Here is a 15,639-nt window from a genome sequence, read left to right as displayed (position 1 = left end):
CATTGGAATTATAATAAAGTTAAAAAGAGAGCTGTATGATATACTGTTAAAATTAACTTTTCACTTAATATGAAACTTTATGATTTTGTTCTATTCCTAACAAAACTGTTTATCTCACATATATACAGCTTCTAGTCCTCCCTTTTGATTTTACGTATTTTTGTTGCTATATTACAAAATAATCACACTCTGGTTTGTTCCATTAACCTCAGAAATAATTATTCTGTAGTAAATGGCCAAGAATCAGGGCCATCAGAAAACAGCAGCTCACAAATGCTCTTCAAGTGACCTAACATTGACATTAAATCACATTTTACTTCTAAAGAAATTAACGTCTCCAGTTAGTAAAGGCACAGAAAGAACAAAGTGATTATGCTACAATCTCCATTATTTTAAATACTTAATTGTTTCACTTCCTGGATTAACAGTAAGTTAAATATCTATATTTTAAATTACTGAAACCAGGAATATTTGAGATTTCATACATGTATCTTCCCTATTTCCCCTCCACTTAAAAATATTTTATACTAATAAAACTGACTTCTCCCATCTAATCAAATTTCTGTTAATTGAATGCGGGAACTGAGCCACTGAGGATGCAATTCACCCAAGGTCACCCTGGAAGCCTCTGGCAGAGGCATATGGGAACCCAGGTATTCCAAGTTACAATGAACACCATCATTTTTGCCCATTTCCAGTATCCTCACAACAGTAATGGGTATCAGCAGAGTAAACACTGACTTTATAGCCTCCACATATGCCTTCCAGTCCAGCTAATATCCAGGAAGGTGCTCCTCACACAGGCAAACTCAGCTATCTGCATACTGTACAAATATACAATAGCAAAAAAACCCTAAAGGTTTGCAAGCCCAGAGTCTAAAACCTTCATCTCTTCTTTCATGTCTTCATTTCCCAGTATTTTTTCTTAGTATATGTCAGCAAACGCTTTGAATTTCACAGTTATCTACACTTCTTTTTTATGTAATGTTGTGGTCTGTGTCAATAAAACTCAATTTGCTACTATTACAACTATTACTTAGATTGTGCTAGCTGCTCCACACCATGAAGTAGCACTGCTGGATTCAGGCTTATGTCTTACAATTTCTCCAGGACTGAAATGTGTGGATAGAAAAAAAACTACTCAATTTATTTTAGGCTTGGTCCCTAATCCACTTCTGGCTGAAATCCATGGAAAGGTTCTTGGGATCTTTCTGAGGAGACGCAAACACAAATTTTCCCTGTAAATGAAATATCTGTGGAGGGTCAGATAAATGGGAAAACTGGCTTGAGAGGGCAGAAGTCAAGTGACGGGAGATCCAGTCAGTTCCCAAAAAAGACTTCATTGTCCTATGTGTCAGATTACACTTCTTTCCCTGAGCATTAGCTGAAGCCTTAATTGGAAAGGGTCAGAGACGGACAGAAAGGTGGCTGAACACTTTTTAATCTTCCTTCTTCACTGCATTTCAGAACATGGTATGGACTGTTTTTACCATACTACAGATTAAAACTGCCTCATGTTTACTTCACACCCCCAGCTCTGTATCAGAAGGATTCTGTGGGAGCTGGGAACTAACTTTGCAGATGCTTCACACCAGCAGGTCAATTTAAAGTAACTACCTCAGCCCGTGTCTGTGCTTAAACTTGACACCAGAGTTTTCAACCTGAAGTACTGAATTAGCATCATCGAACTGGCTATGGAAAAGTTTACATTGAGATGTCATCTGAAATTGATATTCCACACTGGAAAAAACAGAGAATGTGTGTTTCTTTGATGTAAATATTTTAGAAAGTCTAAACACAAAAGGCTGTGTCCAATTCCATCATATTTTGGGTAGACTCTAGCCAAGCATTGAAAAAAAAACCCCAACTGGAGCTTCCAAACATTACTTAATAGAAAGCACAATTTTCACATGGTTTGTCAAACTGTATTTTAACTGGACAGAAAGTAGGAGAGACAAACATGTGACAAAAGTTAATCACATCACTTAATCCATGAACATCCCAAGGTGGCAAGCACAATATAAGAACTTGAAGACAGAGTTTTATTAAGCTCTTCTACCTAAAATCTGCAGCACAGACCCAATATTTTTTGACTAAGGTCCAATTTAAAAATGCATTAACTTTTTAATTGAGAACATGGCTGGGAATCAGCAGTTCTGATGATCTTAGCATAGCATGGGAAATAATGTTGGCTAACTAAGCCTTCATTTAAGTGGAAAATAAATTTTTGCTTTTTTACTTGTGGGCACAGATTGGCTATCATTCAAATACTGAAAGTCTTGAACTCTCCCATCCAAATGCATGCAAAGCAGGATGTCAAAGCAGGATGTCAAACCTCTTAAGGCTCAGGAAAAATCTTGTCCCTTCAGGAAGACAAGGAGAGCACTCCCTGGAACTTGCAGGGATTTAAGTGAACTCTGTAGGCTTCTGTCAATCTTCCTTTTCTTTACTACTTTTCTTTACGATGAGCAGAGCTCTCATCTCATTTTCCCCAGCTCCCTGAACACCTGCTGATAGCACCCTGTTTACCAGAAAGCTTGCCAAGGTACCCACTAGCTCCTACCAGACAATAGCCTGGGGCCCACAGCAATGAGGGGAAAGATAATCCCCACTCCTCAGGCACAGGAGTTGTTTCAGGACTGAAAAACCAAACAAGCCACTCATGTTGTTTAAGGTTTCTTCTCATGGAATCCCATGGGATAGCTGTGGAGAAAGCATGTGTGGTGCCTTCTTGATCCAAAGTGGATGGAAAGGATCTGCAAGCTGAGAGTCTAATCTTGAATCCACTGGAAGAGCTTTGGATCAGGGCAGTGCGCGGTTTGTTCAACAGCCAGGATCCATTGCCGAGGTTTCTAAAACCAAGCTGTGACAACTATCAATCTAACCATTATATTTTTGATACAAGCTCATGGAGATGGATTTGTTTTGAGATTTCAGGTGAATTTTGAACAGCTCATAGATGCAGCCTCAGTACAGAGAAGTAAATCACGCAACTTCCACCAGCTTCAGTGGGAGCTGAACCTCAGGTTCCACCTCTCAAACTCCAGAAGTGTAACATCGTGTTTACTTCAGGGCCCCCAGGAAACCTGCAATAACAGTGCTAATCTTGAATTGCAGAGCTTGTCCACCTCGACAGTCTTTCATGGAGCCTGACATCTCCTTCTGCCCCCACACACTCAGAGGCTCGGAACAAGGTAAGTTTCCCCAGATTTGAAACTCATTCTTGGCCTCTTACTTTACTGCATAATTTTCAACGACTTTTGCCCCTTTTCTTTCTAATCTAGGAAGGCACCAGAATTGATTGTTAAAATCATGGGGTATGCTGTGATTGTGGCCGGAATGGGTTTGTCCTCTCTGGCGCAGTTTTTGGGTGAGGATTATTTATTACAGCTTGGTTTTTTTTCCGTCTGCTGGTTGTAACCAGGGATTATTTAGGCTGAATTCAAAATCTGCCACAGACATTCTTTTGTCATCTCGATTGTTGTTCTTCTGTATTTAACTTATGTAAGTGCGCACCTCACAAGAAGCAGAAAAACTGGGCATTTCCTTTAACGCATTCTGTACCACACATAGCCACCTCGCTCTATGGAATTTTTTGTATTTCAAGTAGCTGGGAGAGAAAAACCTTCCTAACTTCCTTGAAGTGGGTTTTACTGCATTAAAGAAAGAGAGAGACTGTCAAATCCTGTTTCATTTTTAAAGTTAACTGTTAAGGTTTTAATTAGGTCCTCTGAACAAGCAATCTGTGATGCTTAATGGTTGAGAGTGAGCAATTGTACACGATCCACTGACTCCCATCATTAAGTTCGGTTGACAAAGGCCAACACAACTCTTTACTTTTTAACTTTGTCACCATTTATGTTTGAGGTGAAGATGTTAATATGGAAATTTTGTGAGCTGGGAATGACTATGAACTCTATCATTGTAAGTTACGACCTTTCATCTAAGGCCGAATGTAAAGGCAATTGCAATTGTTCTATGACTCAAGGCCAGCACACAGCAGATGTATGAAATTTGGAATGTTAGACATAAACTTTTATTACCAAATTATAAATAATTTCTACCACTTACAATGTTCACCTTTCAAGTTCATTGTGATTAAAACACAAGGGCAGCATCTCGCTGATTTCAATGAGTTATACAGCTGAAAAAGCTCTGTCATAGCACACTATGAAAGGATAAAGCAAAGCAGTATTTAAAAGAACCTGCTTATAACAAGGTATGCGATATTTTAGATCAAAATCCTTTTTCCATCTAGATGACAAACAAACAGAATCATTAGCTAATTAAGCCTTATTTTCACTCTTGAAGCTCTGTAACCTTTAAGGAGTTCACTGAATGTGGATTACTTAAATCCTTTGAAGACCACCTTTCCTGAGGTCATTGTGCTTTTGCCACTCTGGAAATAACACATTCTTTAAGTTGCCTAATAACAGATGTGGTGACATAATCTTCCTGCATGTACAAGATGGGAATTGTCTTCCCAGGTGCAAATCACGCTACGCCAAAATGCTCAGCAGCATATGGCTTTCTGCATGAAGGTTAACTTACCACTAAGAACAGCATATGAGAATGCTTTGAGACCTGTGGCAAACCAAGGGCAAATTACCTATGATTTGGTTTCATGATTTGGTCTCAAACCATGAAAGAGGGGAGTTAAGGATACAAAACTTGCCAATCTCAATGCCCATGATTCAAAATAGATGTGTTTGTTAGGTTAATAGGGTAAGAAGCAGGAAAGTAGAAGGATCTTGTTAACTGACAACAAACAACTGAAGTATCCCCACACAGAAAGTGTACCTAAGTGTATGCCTAAGCTAGGTAAAAAGCAACCTAGTGAGCAGGAGGTAAAATAGCTCATTAGGTTCTGAAGGCTAGCAAAACAAAACAAACTCTAAAGACAAACTCATAAGAAATAATTCAAAGAGGAAGGCTCCCAAATCACAAAATGTCCCTAGCTGGATCTGCCAACCCACGTATGAGAAATCTATTTGCCCAATCTTTACCATGGAAATTGGTAATAATGAGAACTAAAATACTCTCTTATCAAAATATAATGCACTGAAGCCAGTGATAGTGGCAGTAATATAAAACTTTGCAAGCCTGCTCCCTGGAGTAACTACTTTCGTTTCTTTTCTGCTTCAAGTACTGATACAATCAAATGTACTTGGATGCTCCTGATTAATGTGATGGTTTTTTGGAAACATGGGCACAACATGGCCCAACTTCCCTGGCCGTGCCTGCACAGTCAGGTGAGCTAGGTCAGGTTTGCAGGCCTTGCCTCTTAACGCCTTTTAGCTTGAGCTTTGGGAGAAAAGTTGTTACTGGATACGTGTTCAAAAAGAGACGATAAACAGCTCTGAAAGGAAGAGAGAATACAAATCCATGTTCTGAAGAGCAATGCTACATTTTCTTCATATCACAAGACTTAAAAATTGCACCAAGATATTAAATCAATAATGGAAGAATGAAAAAATACAGTCCTGAACCTTTCACAACTGATTAATTCCTGTCACAGCACTAAATCAGTTATAAAAAATAAGATGATATTTTCCAAGACATTAGGGGTTAGCTGGGGGAAAGGTGAAAAGATGGGTGAGAAGATAAAAATTTGACTACTTCTTGTTCCATATTCTTTCCAGGTGGTATCTGAAAAAAAACCCCTCAGCTTCTGTGTTCCCTCGTTCCTCTGTAGAATGAAGCGAGTGACACCTTCTTGCCCAGCTCTAGTAAGGACACCAACACCAGCTGCTGTGAGATGCTCACTTGTTTCTTCAACAAAGCCCATCTGAGACAAGATTTTGAGTGAAGAGGATCTCAGTATAGCAGAATATAATTACATATGGGTTGTAAAAACTCTCCGTAAGAAATTGATGAGAGGCTATTTTGTGCGTAAGCCATAGGGCATCTCCGTGAAGAACCCAGAGTTTAGCTAAGGGAGAGCTGGCTGGTCTCTCGCACCACAGCCCGGTGGATGGGGGTCACATCATATAGCAGCAGCGCTTTTGGACACCACAGCGCTCAAACACACGGAGTGCCCCGCGCCAGAGAGCGCACACAAAGTCACCGACCCGGGTGCGAAACGCGACTCAAGAGCTGCTGAGCCTGCACACACCACCAGCCAACGGGAGCACCGCCTGCAGCCCGCCCACAGGCCCGGCCCCGCTCGTTCTGAGGCGCGGCGCGGCGTGTCCCTGCCGCCGTGCCGTAGCCGGGCTGGTGGTGATTGGGCGCTAGCGCAGCGGGCAGCGAGAGCCGGGAACGGGCGCAGGAGGAGTCGGCGGGTGAGTGTGGGGCGGGCCCGGGCCGGGCTGCGGAGAGGTGGCCGGGGACAGGGGTCCCGTGTGGCGTGTGTACCCCGTGGGGTCGCCTGTTACAGCCGTTGTTGTAAGCCGTCTTGTTAAGCAAGCGACAGTCTCGTCTCGCGCTTGTGGCTTTTGTCCGGGGCGTTCAGCGGAGCACGTTTCGCGCCGTTTAAGCTGGTTTTGAACGGGCAGCGTTCGCAGCCGCACGTAACGCCAGAGCGTGTGCGACTTGGGCGGGCGGCGCTGGGGCAGCACCCGCGGGCCAGACCGTGCTTGTTCCCCGGGAAAGCTTCGGGTGTGGAGGGCTGCGCTATCAACCCCGCCGTGCCGGCATCACAGGACAGGGACAGCGTGTGTCGGTAGGAAACCAGCGACGGTCCTTGCACGGCTGGAGTAGCTCATTTGCCACAAAAGCGAGCAGCAACAAGCTGGCACTGTGTTGGGTGTCAGCACTAACACCGTTTCCTACCACTGATTTGAAATGCAGAGCGGCTGTTAGACGCAGTGACGTTCAAACAGAAGTTAAGCAATACAGAGAGAGAGGGGGCCTCGTTCCAAGGCTTCTGAAGAGCAGACTTCTGAAGGACAGCGTCTTTCAGGTCTGTACATTTGAATCACAGGCCTTAATTCTAAGATTAGTCCAGCTTAATTGATTCAGTTGAAGGCATCCTTTCAAATGTATTTGCTCGTATGTGTGAGCTGAGTTAAAAAATCCTATTGCTGTTCTAGCACAGGCTTCTGTTTATAGAGCACATACTGGCTCCTCACTCCACCCCCTAAAGATATCAATACATACTATGGTTTAGCTCTAATTTTAGTAAAACCATTTTAGTGTTCCAGAGATGATGAGACCTTTGGCTCTGTTGGGTGTTTAAAGATGTGCAATGTGACAAACAAGGATTTTTATTAGTAATTCCAGAACTTTTAAAACTGCCAAAAGGAAAGTTTAATGCTGTGACTCTAGGACAGTCTCTCTACCTTCATCTTTACAGCTTTGCTTTTACCTCATTAGATGTTTTCTACTGAAAGTATTAAGAGCCAGGGGACTGCCTGTCTGTACTGTTTAAAGACCATATGTAAGCCTGTTGCTTATCCATATGTTTTCTCTCACTTTCCAGCTTACTACAGAAGCTAAAGATGAGCCTACGGAAGCAAACCCCCAGCGACTTCCTAAAACAGATCATTGGCAGACCAGTTGTTGTAAAATTAAATTCTGGAGTTGATTATCGAGGTAAGTTCTCCATTTATCTCACTGAGTACAATAATTGTTTGGGTAGGCTGGAACAGATGCCTTGCATTTGAAAAGCAAAGAAAGGGAAGAAGAGAATGAAACCACCATGAATGCACTCTGGGAACAAAAAGGTTAGAAAATACTGCTTTTGTGGACTACTGAATGGTAGCTTAAGAAAAATAAACAGTGCAGTTTTAATTTTGGACAAACAATTTTTGCTCTTATATTGTTACACAGAGCACTGAGGATTAGAGAAAAAGAGTTCTGAGTTCTGTTTGGTTTATTTGGTGCATTTTAACTTTGTGAGCAGTCAGTTTTTCCTATGTGTGAAACAAAGGAAAGAAGAACGTAAAGGAAAATAATCCTTAAACCATTACAAGTTGGCAGAAGAACTTTAATTCCTAATTATTTAATGGAAGATATTACAATAACACTTCTGAAAAATGAGAGTGTGTCCTAGAGGAGGATTCACAGACTGGAGTTCTCCCCCTCCCTGACTACAGCCAATACACTGTATTTCCAGTTTTAATGCCAGGTAAAAAAATCTGGTGTTTTTCAAACAGAGGAAGAAAGTTTGTAGTAGTATTGTCTGTGCGCAACACACGGTCAAGATTGAGATAACTAATGCAGCTTTTAAAAAGTTGTGATGTGTGCACAAATATCAGATCAGATTGCATTCTCTGAGCAGTTCTTTGCGTCTGTTAATCCCCACATCCAGTTTCTTAGCTGAATAATCTGTTTGTTGATCAGGCAAGTTAAATTTGTAGATGGACATGGTTCTGACCTTAAGGGTGGGAGTAGGCACCAAGGAGTAATTTTAAGTGAAAAAATGCCATCATGCTGCCAGCACATAGGAAGTACTGTGTGAATAAGGTACAGCCTTCAACAGGGGCTATGGGAAGTGAGAACATAAATACTTATCTAAAATGAGGGCTACTCAAATGCAGATTTTCCTGATGAGTATCTTGTATTACACATGGCAGAGATTTCTCCTTTAGTTGCATTGATTAAACAGCATAATTTTTTTGTGGTAATATTTCAGTGTCGTTAGAAAATCCTTTGTCAGTTGACGATGACATCAAACTTTGTTTACATCAAAACAGAGACTTGCAGCCAATATTCTAGATCTTTAGGCATGAAGATAAATACAAAAATGTGTATGGTGTCCTGTATTAAAAGGGCTGGGTTTTTTTAGCTATATCCTTCACAAGTTTTGATGAAAGCTCAATTTATATAGCCTTGTCCTTAGGTTATCCAGTTACACTATGTCACAGATTCTTTTCAGGTGTGTGACTTAAAACACAATCGAGAAGGGACAACTTAAACTTTCAAAGTGGGAATTGTCAGTCTTTTGCAAGTTATATCTTAATGATTTCTTTTTAACCCCTACTCTTACATCATCTAATAAAGTTGCTACTACAGTGCCTGGGGCTCCTCACTCTCAGCTTAGTTCTTTGAAGAATACTCTGATCTACTGATTTATCTGGCCAAGCTTGGGCTTTTAGGTTATGAAGATACAGGGTTTTTTTTCAGTACTATTCAAGCACACTCCATTTTTTGTTTATTTTAAAGAATTTAAGTTGCTTCACTTTTAAATTGTTACTCTTTTCAGGTGTCCTGGCTTGCTTGGATGGGTATATGAATATAGCTCTGGAACAGACTGAAGAATATGTAAATGGACAATTAAAGAACAAGTATGGGGACGCATTTATCCGAGGAAATAATGGTAACTCCCTCTCCTTATATTATTGCTCATTAGAAGATTGTGTTTTCATATTCTGATTTTGAGGAACGGCTGAGGGGTAAGCAAGCTGCCTGTAAGAGTATTAGCTTTATGCTTTCTTGGAAACCATAACTTTTTACAGTTTTTCTTTTCAGTGTCTATGCTTTTCTGCATTCCTGTGGCACTTTTTGCCTCTGAACTTGAAATTCATTTAGAGAAGCAGGCTCTTTTCTAGCCTTCCTTGGAGCTTATTTCCTCCTTCATAGGTAGTTGTTAGCTTTGCCTTAAGTTCTTGGGATTTCCAGCTTTTGTGGAAAAATCATAGCATTAGTGTCTGACACCTGTAATTCTGCTGCTTAGAAACTCTTTCATGCCCTCCTCAGTAATGCTGCAGGGTAGCTGGCTTTATTCTTCCTCTTTTCAGTGTGCATTTGCTGGAGCATAGTTTGAACATAGTTTGACTATGAATATAATAAATACTGAAGCAAAGTAATATATAATGTGTAAATTTGATAGTGTTGTTTTTTTTTAAGCTGGACTTAAGAGTTTCCTGACTTTGTGCTGAATGCGATTTATTACACTGCCATTTTACAAGCCATAGAAATAAGGTATTTTAAATAAACAGCCTTCTGCACATTATTTACCAGGCCCTTCATATGTGCTGCTTTTTCCTTTTCACAGTGTTGTACATAAGTACACAGAAGAGGAGGATGTAGGTGCCAGAAGGAGGCCGTTTTGTACTTGTGAACCTCTTTGAAATGATGAGCCCTCTTTGATTTGTAGTTGATAATCTACAGATGAAATACACAAGTGTTTAAATATTTTTTTTTAAATAAATGTAAACCAATGTAAACTTCCTGGATGTTTTTGTTTCAAAGCATTGCTTGGTTATGCTGCACAGGAAAAAAAAATAAAGCAAGAAGCATGTAATAGTGCCACAAGATTAATTCAAAGCAACAGATTGTTTATTTATGCTGTTACAGAAATATGGACTGGAAGATAAGCAGGCATGGAGTTATCACAAATCATAGCCTTGTATTGATGGGAAAACAATGTTTTAACTGATGTTGGGAAGGGAAATGATAATGTTCTGGTGACAGTGACCTGTCAGTTTTGGAAAACACAGGGTCACATTTATATGCCAGTCTAGCAACAGTCATCAGGTAGAGTGTTCATCTGGCCAAGAAATGTTGAATTGCAGACTGAGTCAGGGGATGTACCTGTGACACTTCAACAGTTGGAGGTGGGGAAAGAATTGAATCAAATGGAAGAAAAGCCCCAAGGGTGAAAAGAAAGATCTGTGCCAGCTGAGGAAGTTAGTTACAGGTTAAATGTTCTCAGTTGTTATGCCAACACAGTGAGTAGCTGCCACACCTGCCTCTGTACCCCTACCCTACCTCACTCAGCTTGTAGTTACCTTTTTTCCTGCATCTCTACCAAACACAATGGACTTCTTCAGTAAAAAGCAATTTTAACTAATACCTAAAGCTACTCTTGAAAACAATAGGAATCTAAAAGCTTTTGTAAACATGCCCTATATATTCTCTTCAGAGAGTTCATTTTTTCCCATCACTTCCCCCCCCCCACCTAGTGCTGTCTATATATTCTCTTCTTTATGTACTAGCCAGAAAAGAGAACAAGTGCATTAAGCTAACTAAAGGGTATGCATTTACGGAGGAGGAACTTCTGTGCAAGCAGTGGAGTCAGAACTTGTTTGTTCATATTTTGCAACAATACTCCCAGGTGAGTTTCACATGGATACTTATTCCAATTTATATTATCTTTTCTCCTTTTACATGCAGTCAGACAAGGAAAAAAGCAACCCTGAACGTTCAGGTATTTGAGTGTTACTACACATAATGTCCAGATACTCAGGATGTTTTCTTCTTCTTCAGGACAAAGTTACAAGTTAAGGTAATGTAACTCTTAGTGAGGTTATTTAGCTAATATTTTACAATGAGTTTTCTGACACCCTGCTTTATTCTTTGGGCAGTTTATAGTGCTTCCAGGAACAAAAATACTCCTAGTGCATGGATGAATACATTGGCCCATTTTCCCAAATACCAAATCAAGCAGGAACCAGTAACGCATCAGTTATCCAAGGGAGAGAAATGTGGGTTTCGGAATTAAAAATAAATGAAGAATTCAAAATTATTTTGCAGTCAGTAGTTAACCTTCCCACATTAAACACTTCAGAAGCCACTAGAGAACATACAAATACAGATGCTACTTTAGAATATGCTTCAGTAATTTATCACTTTCTGACAAGGGTTGAAAAGGGTCCAGAATGTAAATACAAATCAGCAACATGCTCTTTTCTAAAGAGCATGTGTGCAGTTTCTCATTCGTCACCTGTATGCAGCTGGCAGGTTACTGTGTGCTTTCATTCCTGGAGACTCTATTTTAATTTAAAATGGGGCTAATTTTTTCCCCTCTTCTCCACTTTTCCTGCCTCCTCCTCCATCTACCCACCTATAGCGACACATTTTGCCCAGACTTCTGTTTACTCTCAAGAGTTTGCAACACTAACTTTAACTGCAGTTCTTTTTCTACAGCTTTAGTCACACATTTTTCAGTTGTAATTTGCTACTTCAGATGATCTGATCACACACTGAACTTAGAGAATGCTACATAGTTTACATGCTAAGCATATGCATACCTTTTTTTAATGTATGCATATTCTAATGTGATAATACATGTATTTAATATAAATGCTTACATTTTTTAATGTAGTCTAAATCGTGAAGTCACTAGTCACGCTACTGTCTGAGGTATATAGGTATATTTGCATTAAAGATGAGCTGTTGTATATCATACTCCAATTTCAAAGGTAGCTAAAAAAACTAAACAATTTCCACAATAACTGACTTTTATATACAAGATTTCCCCCCTTAATTCAGTTTTCAGCCCCTGTGCTTAAATCAAGCGAACATTTAAGCTTGACTTCAGTTATGTAGTCCAGTATTTGGATAGTTCATTTTGAGCTGGATATAACATTCATCTTGGATTTGTTTTACTCATCTTTTAGATTTTATTTTAACTAAGTATATTCTGTAGGACAACATACTAGCTGCAAGCAAATCAGACACTGCTCAGACAATTCTCAGAATATCATGTGGAGCACTATTTAAAGTTTAAGGTAAGGCATCCCATTGTATATGTATGTAGACATCAAAGTACGGTGGTGTATTTCACAAACTCTTGATGCTTAAAAATGACTCAACCTGATTCATAAGATCTTTATCCCATTGGGAGATACAAACACTCTTTCAAACAATACATCTTCACACACAAAAAAGTGTCTTAAATACTAATGCTCACAGCCTTCATGTTACTTCATTTACCATATTCTAATGCTCCTGCCCCGTACCTGTGTATAAAACAGTTTTACTGTTAGGCTCATCTAGATCAGGACTGACAACACAACATTCTTGAATAACTTACAAGTTCTTGTCCATCTTGTCTTAGAAGAATGCACTCAAAAATCAGTAATCCAAAACTAACAAAAACTAATTGAATTCCAAAGACAAAAGCTGCATTCACATACATAGTACTTTGAGATCACTTCATGAAACCAAGGCTGTTCAACTGCCACCCCATACACACCCTCTTCCATACATTCACTCAGAGACAGACTCTAGGAGGAGCAGTAACTCTGGGTTTCCTACATCCCCACATCCAGTGTAAGTTTCTTGCACTTGAAAAGTCAAACTAATCTCCTTAAAAAAAAAGCAGCACAGCCTAGCCTATAGAAACTAGAGAAAACAAATCTGGAAGAAGGCAGTAAGTACTCATTATATAATGGGACAGCCAGGAGCCAGGTTACTTACTACTAAAGCCTGGAGTGCCCCTGTATAAGGGAGCAGAGCATGCTAGAAAAGCTTTTCTTTAAAGGTATACACTGATGACCACTCAGTTTTACAGTTTGTTGCTATATCTGGTTCCTAGTTCAAAGGAAATCTAACGTAAACCACTCTTAACATTATTTATTTGAATTCTTTTTCATGATACAATGACAAAACAGCTATAAAGAGCCCTTTTGAGTACAATTGGCTCATTAAGTTCTAAGGCTCTTACTCAGCTCCAAAAAAACAGCTGTGCCCCACAGGTGTAGGTTTCAGCTGTGTTGTTCAGAGTACTCAAGAAAGCATGAAAGTGTTTGCAAAATGGCAGCCTTCAAACATTTGACTGATGGCACCAAAGCAATGCCTGGTCTTTAATATGCCAACCTGTGCCCATGGCCAGCTCCAGCTCCAATTCCATGTCCATTTTGAAAGCAAACAGACTAGAGCCAGCAGTTTCAAAGGTTCCTGTGCCAAACTCTTCTCCATGGCTGAGAAATGGGACAGGAGGAGGAGTTTCCTGAGCTGCTGTATTGATCCTGCCTGAGGGACCCTTGAACATTTATGAGTCAGTGATACACACAGCAACTCCAGGCTGGGCTGAGCTGGGCTGCACGCCCAGCATGGCTTTCAGGTCTCCACTGGGCCGCACAGACCCCTTGTCTGCAGGACACCTTCACCAGCTCGATATTAACAGCAGAGCTCGGAGGCAGCTCCCACTTGGTGCCACGATTGCACCACCTGCCTGGCCTTGCCCTTATCTAACAGCAGTGACAAGTCCTCATGAGAACATCCTTAAGAAAGAAGGTTGTTTTCTTGTAAGGAAATTATCAAATAGCTCAAGTGATGGCAAGGGAGAGCTGCTCTCCATGGATGGGGTTGCATCTGCTCTGTGCACTGTGGGAAAATCCATCTGGGCTCGATCCAATGCTGCGTGAGTGTGGGGTGCCCAGCACCCGAAGGGATGTACAATTTACTTGCTGTTTGTATTCCTCATCTTATTCTGTCTTATTAAAGCAATCATTAAGCTATTTGTTGCTGGGCCTTTCTTACTGAGATACAGAAAGAGCCCTGCACCATCTCTCTCCCTTCCCCTCCTCTACCCTTTCCTCTAGTGCAGAATCACTGGCCAGGTTGCAGTAGTTACCAATTAAAATAAAGGGTTGTTTTGATGGTGTTTTTTTTTTAAAGGCTGAATTTGTAAGAGGAGACTCACACTGTATGTTGCACGTATGTCTTAGGTCATTCTCAGCAGTAAAATTTGTATCCACTGTCCCACTTCAGTAAGTGTGATACAAGAATAGCAAGAACAGTCAACTGGTTAGAAGTGGAAGGACCTGACAATACTTCTGCCAACCTTCTGCCTAACTAGATGTCAGAGAAACATCCTCTTTTCCCTGGTGTCCCCAGACACAGAGCCACAGACATCCCTAGGTCAACCCTAAGATGCTAGTGTGTAGGCATTGTTCTCCATTCTCCCTGTGGGACTACCGCAGGTTTTTGCTGCTCTCCTGCTGTGGTCTTTTAGCCACTCTTCTCACAGACTGCTCTTTGTTCTAAAGATGACATGCAATCTTATCAAATTAGATGGGGCTGCCATCTTTACTGTTTTAATGATCAGTTCCTTGTGATCTGACTCAACTAATTGTTGCCACTTTGAAACACTCAATCAACCTACCCACTCTAACTGCCCCCAGACTTTCTTCATAGGATTCAGGTGGCCACTAGCTGACCAGGAAGGACTTCTAACTCATTATAACCCTTATTATTTTGCGGTAGCAAAGCAGTTTTCAACCTGTCAGTAAAGCAACCAGCTTGCTCTTCAGTGTCGGAACTGGATTGCTCACATCCATGCCCATATTGCAAACTGATCTCCACTGCATCTGCTCCAAGTCTGCTGTCCTTGTTGTGCCCCAATGATGTGGAGATGTAGAAGCAATAAGCAGGAAAGAGAAAGCTTCTGCATCAAAGAGCCTGGGATGTAACTGGGTTTATAAGCCTTCTGTGCCCTTTATTGATGAAATTTCAGTTATATGGTTTATAGCCTATTTTAATTATCAAGTTATTACACAGCATGCACAGTTTTTTCCTAGTGCTATTTTAAAATCCCAGGGGGTTTGTTATTATAGAAATCCATGATACACAGGCTGCTGAGAAAACAATAGGCAGAGTATAAGTTGTCTTAAGTCTCCAACTTCCTACTAATGCAGAAATTTATGACAGGAAGGAGGCAAACCTCTCCTAGTGACAGCAGTGCCACATGGCCTTCTTGTGTCTGCCTGGGCCCTATTGTCAGAGTGATATGCAGAACCTGGCTGAGCGCAAGTGACTGCAGCCGGTTAAAACTCTGGTCAGAGGAGGCTGAGGCAATGCTGTCCTGGTGGGTGATGCAACCAGAGGCTATGGAGAGGGCTCTATTTCTTACTGGAAACATCTGTCTGTCACTTGGCATTTGAACACGCAGTTCAAGGCTGCTTGTAGGTGCATGTGTCACAGTAATGACTGTGACAGGCTTTTTCCGTCTCTAAGGAGGAGATG

At 40.8% G+C, this 15,639-nt stretch overlaps 1 protein-coding gene across 3 annotated transcripts in view; it reads left to right on the top strand.

Moving 5' to 3' along the window:
* Positions 1-6,147: 6,147 nt before the first annotated feature.
* LSM6 (LSM6 homolog, U6 small nuclear RNA and mRNA degradation associated) overlaps positions 6,148-15,639 on the top strand; it is a 64,449-nt gene continuing 54,957 nt past the window's right edge. The window contains exons 1-4 of one of the 3 annotated variants that reach the window (XM_057416751.1): positions 6,148-6,284; positions 7,424-7,536; positions 9,149-9,262; positions 9,941-10,206. In XM_057416751.1, the coding sequence (XP_057272734.1) occupies positions 7,443-7,536; positions 9,149-9,262; positions 9,941-9,975 (243 nt within the window). In that variant the 5' untranslated portion in view covers positions 6,148-6,284; positions 7,424-7,442 and the 3' untranslated portion in view covers positions 9,976-10,206. Of the gene's footprint in view, positions 6,285-6,423; positions 6,905-7,423; positions 7,537-9,148; positions 9,263-9,940; positions 10,207-15,639 lie in introns of those variants that run through there. The other 2 variants (XM_057416752.1, XM_057416750.1) reach the window with 2 other exon arrangements.

Source organism: Pezoporus wallicus, unplaced genomic scaffold, assembly GCF_028554395.1.
Source record: "Pezoporus wallicus isolate ANWC-B61680 ecotype Strahan unplaced genomic scaffold, APGP_CSIRO_Pwel_v1 contig_7904, whole genome shotgun sequence".
Classification (NCBI taxonomy): domain Eukaryota; kingdom Metazoa; phylum Chordata; class Aves; order Psittaciformes; family Psittacidae; genus Pezoporus; species Pezoporus wallicus.
The sequence above is the reverse complement of the archived record's forward strand: the minus strand, read 5'-3'. Positions and strand labels throughout refer to the sequence as shown.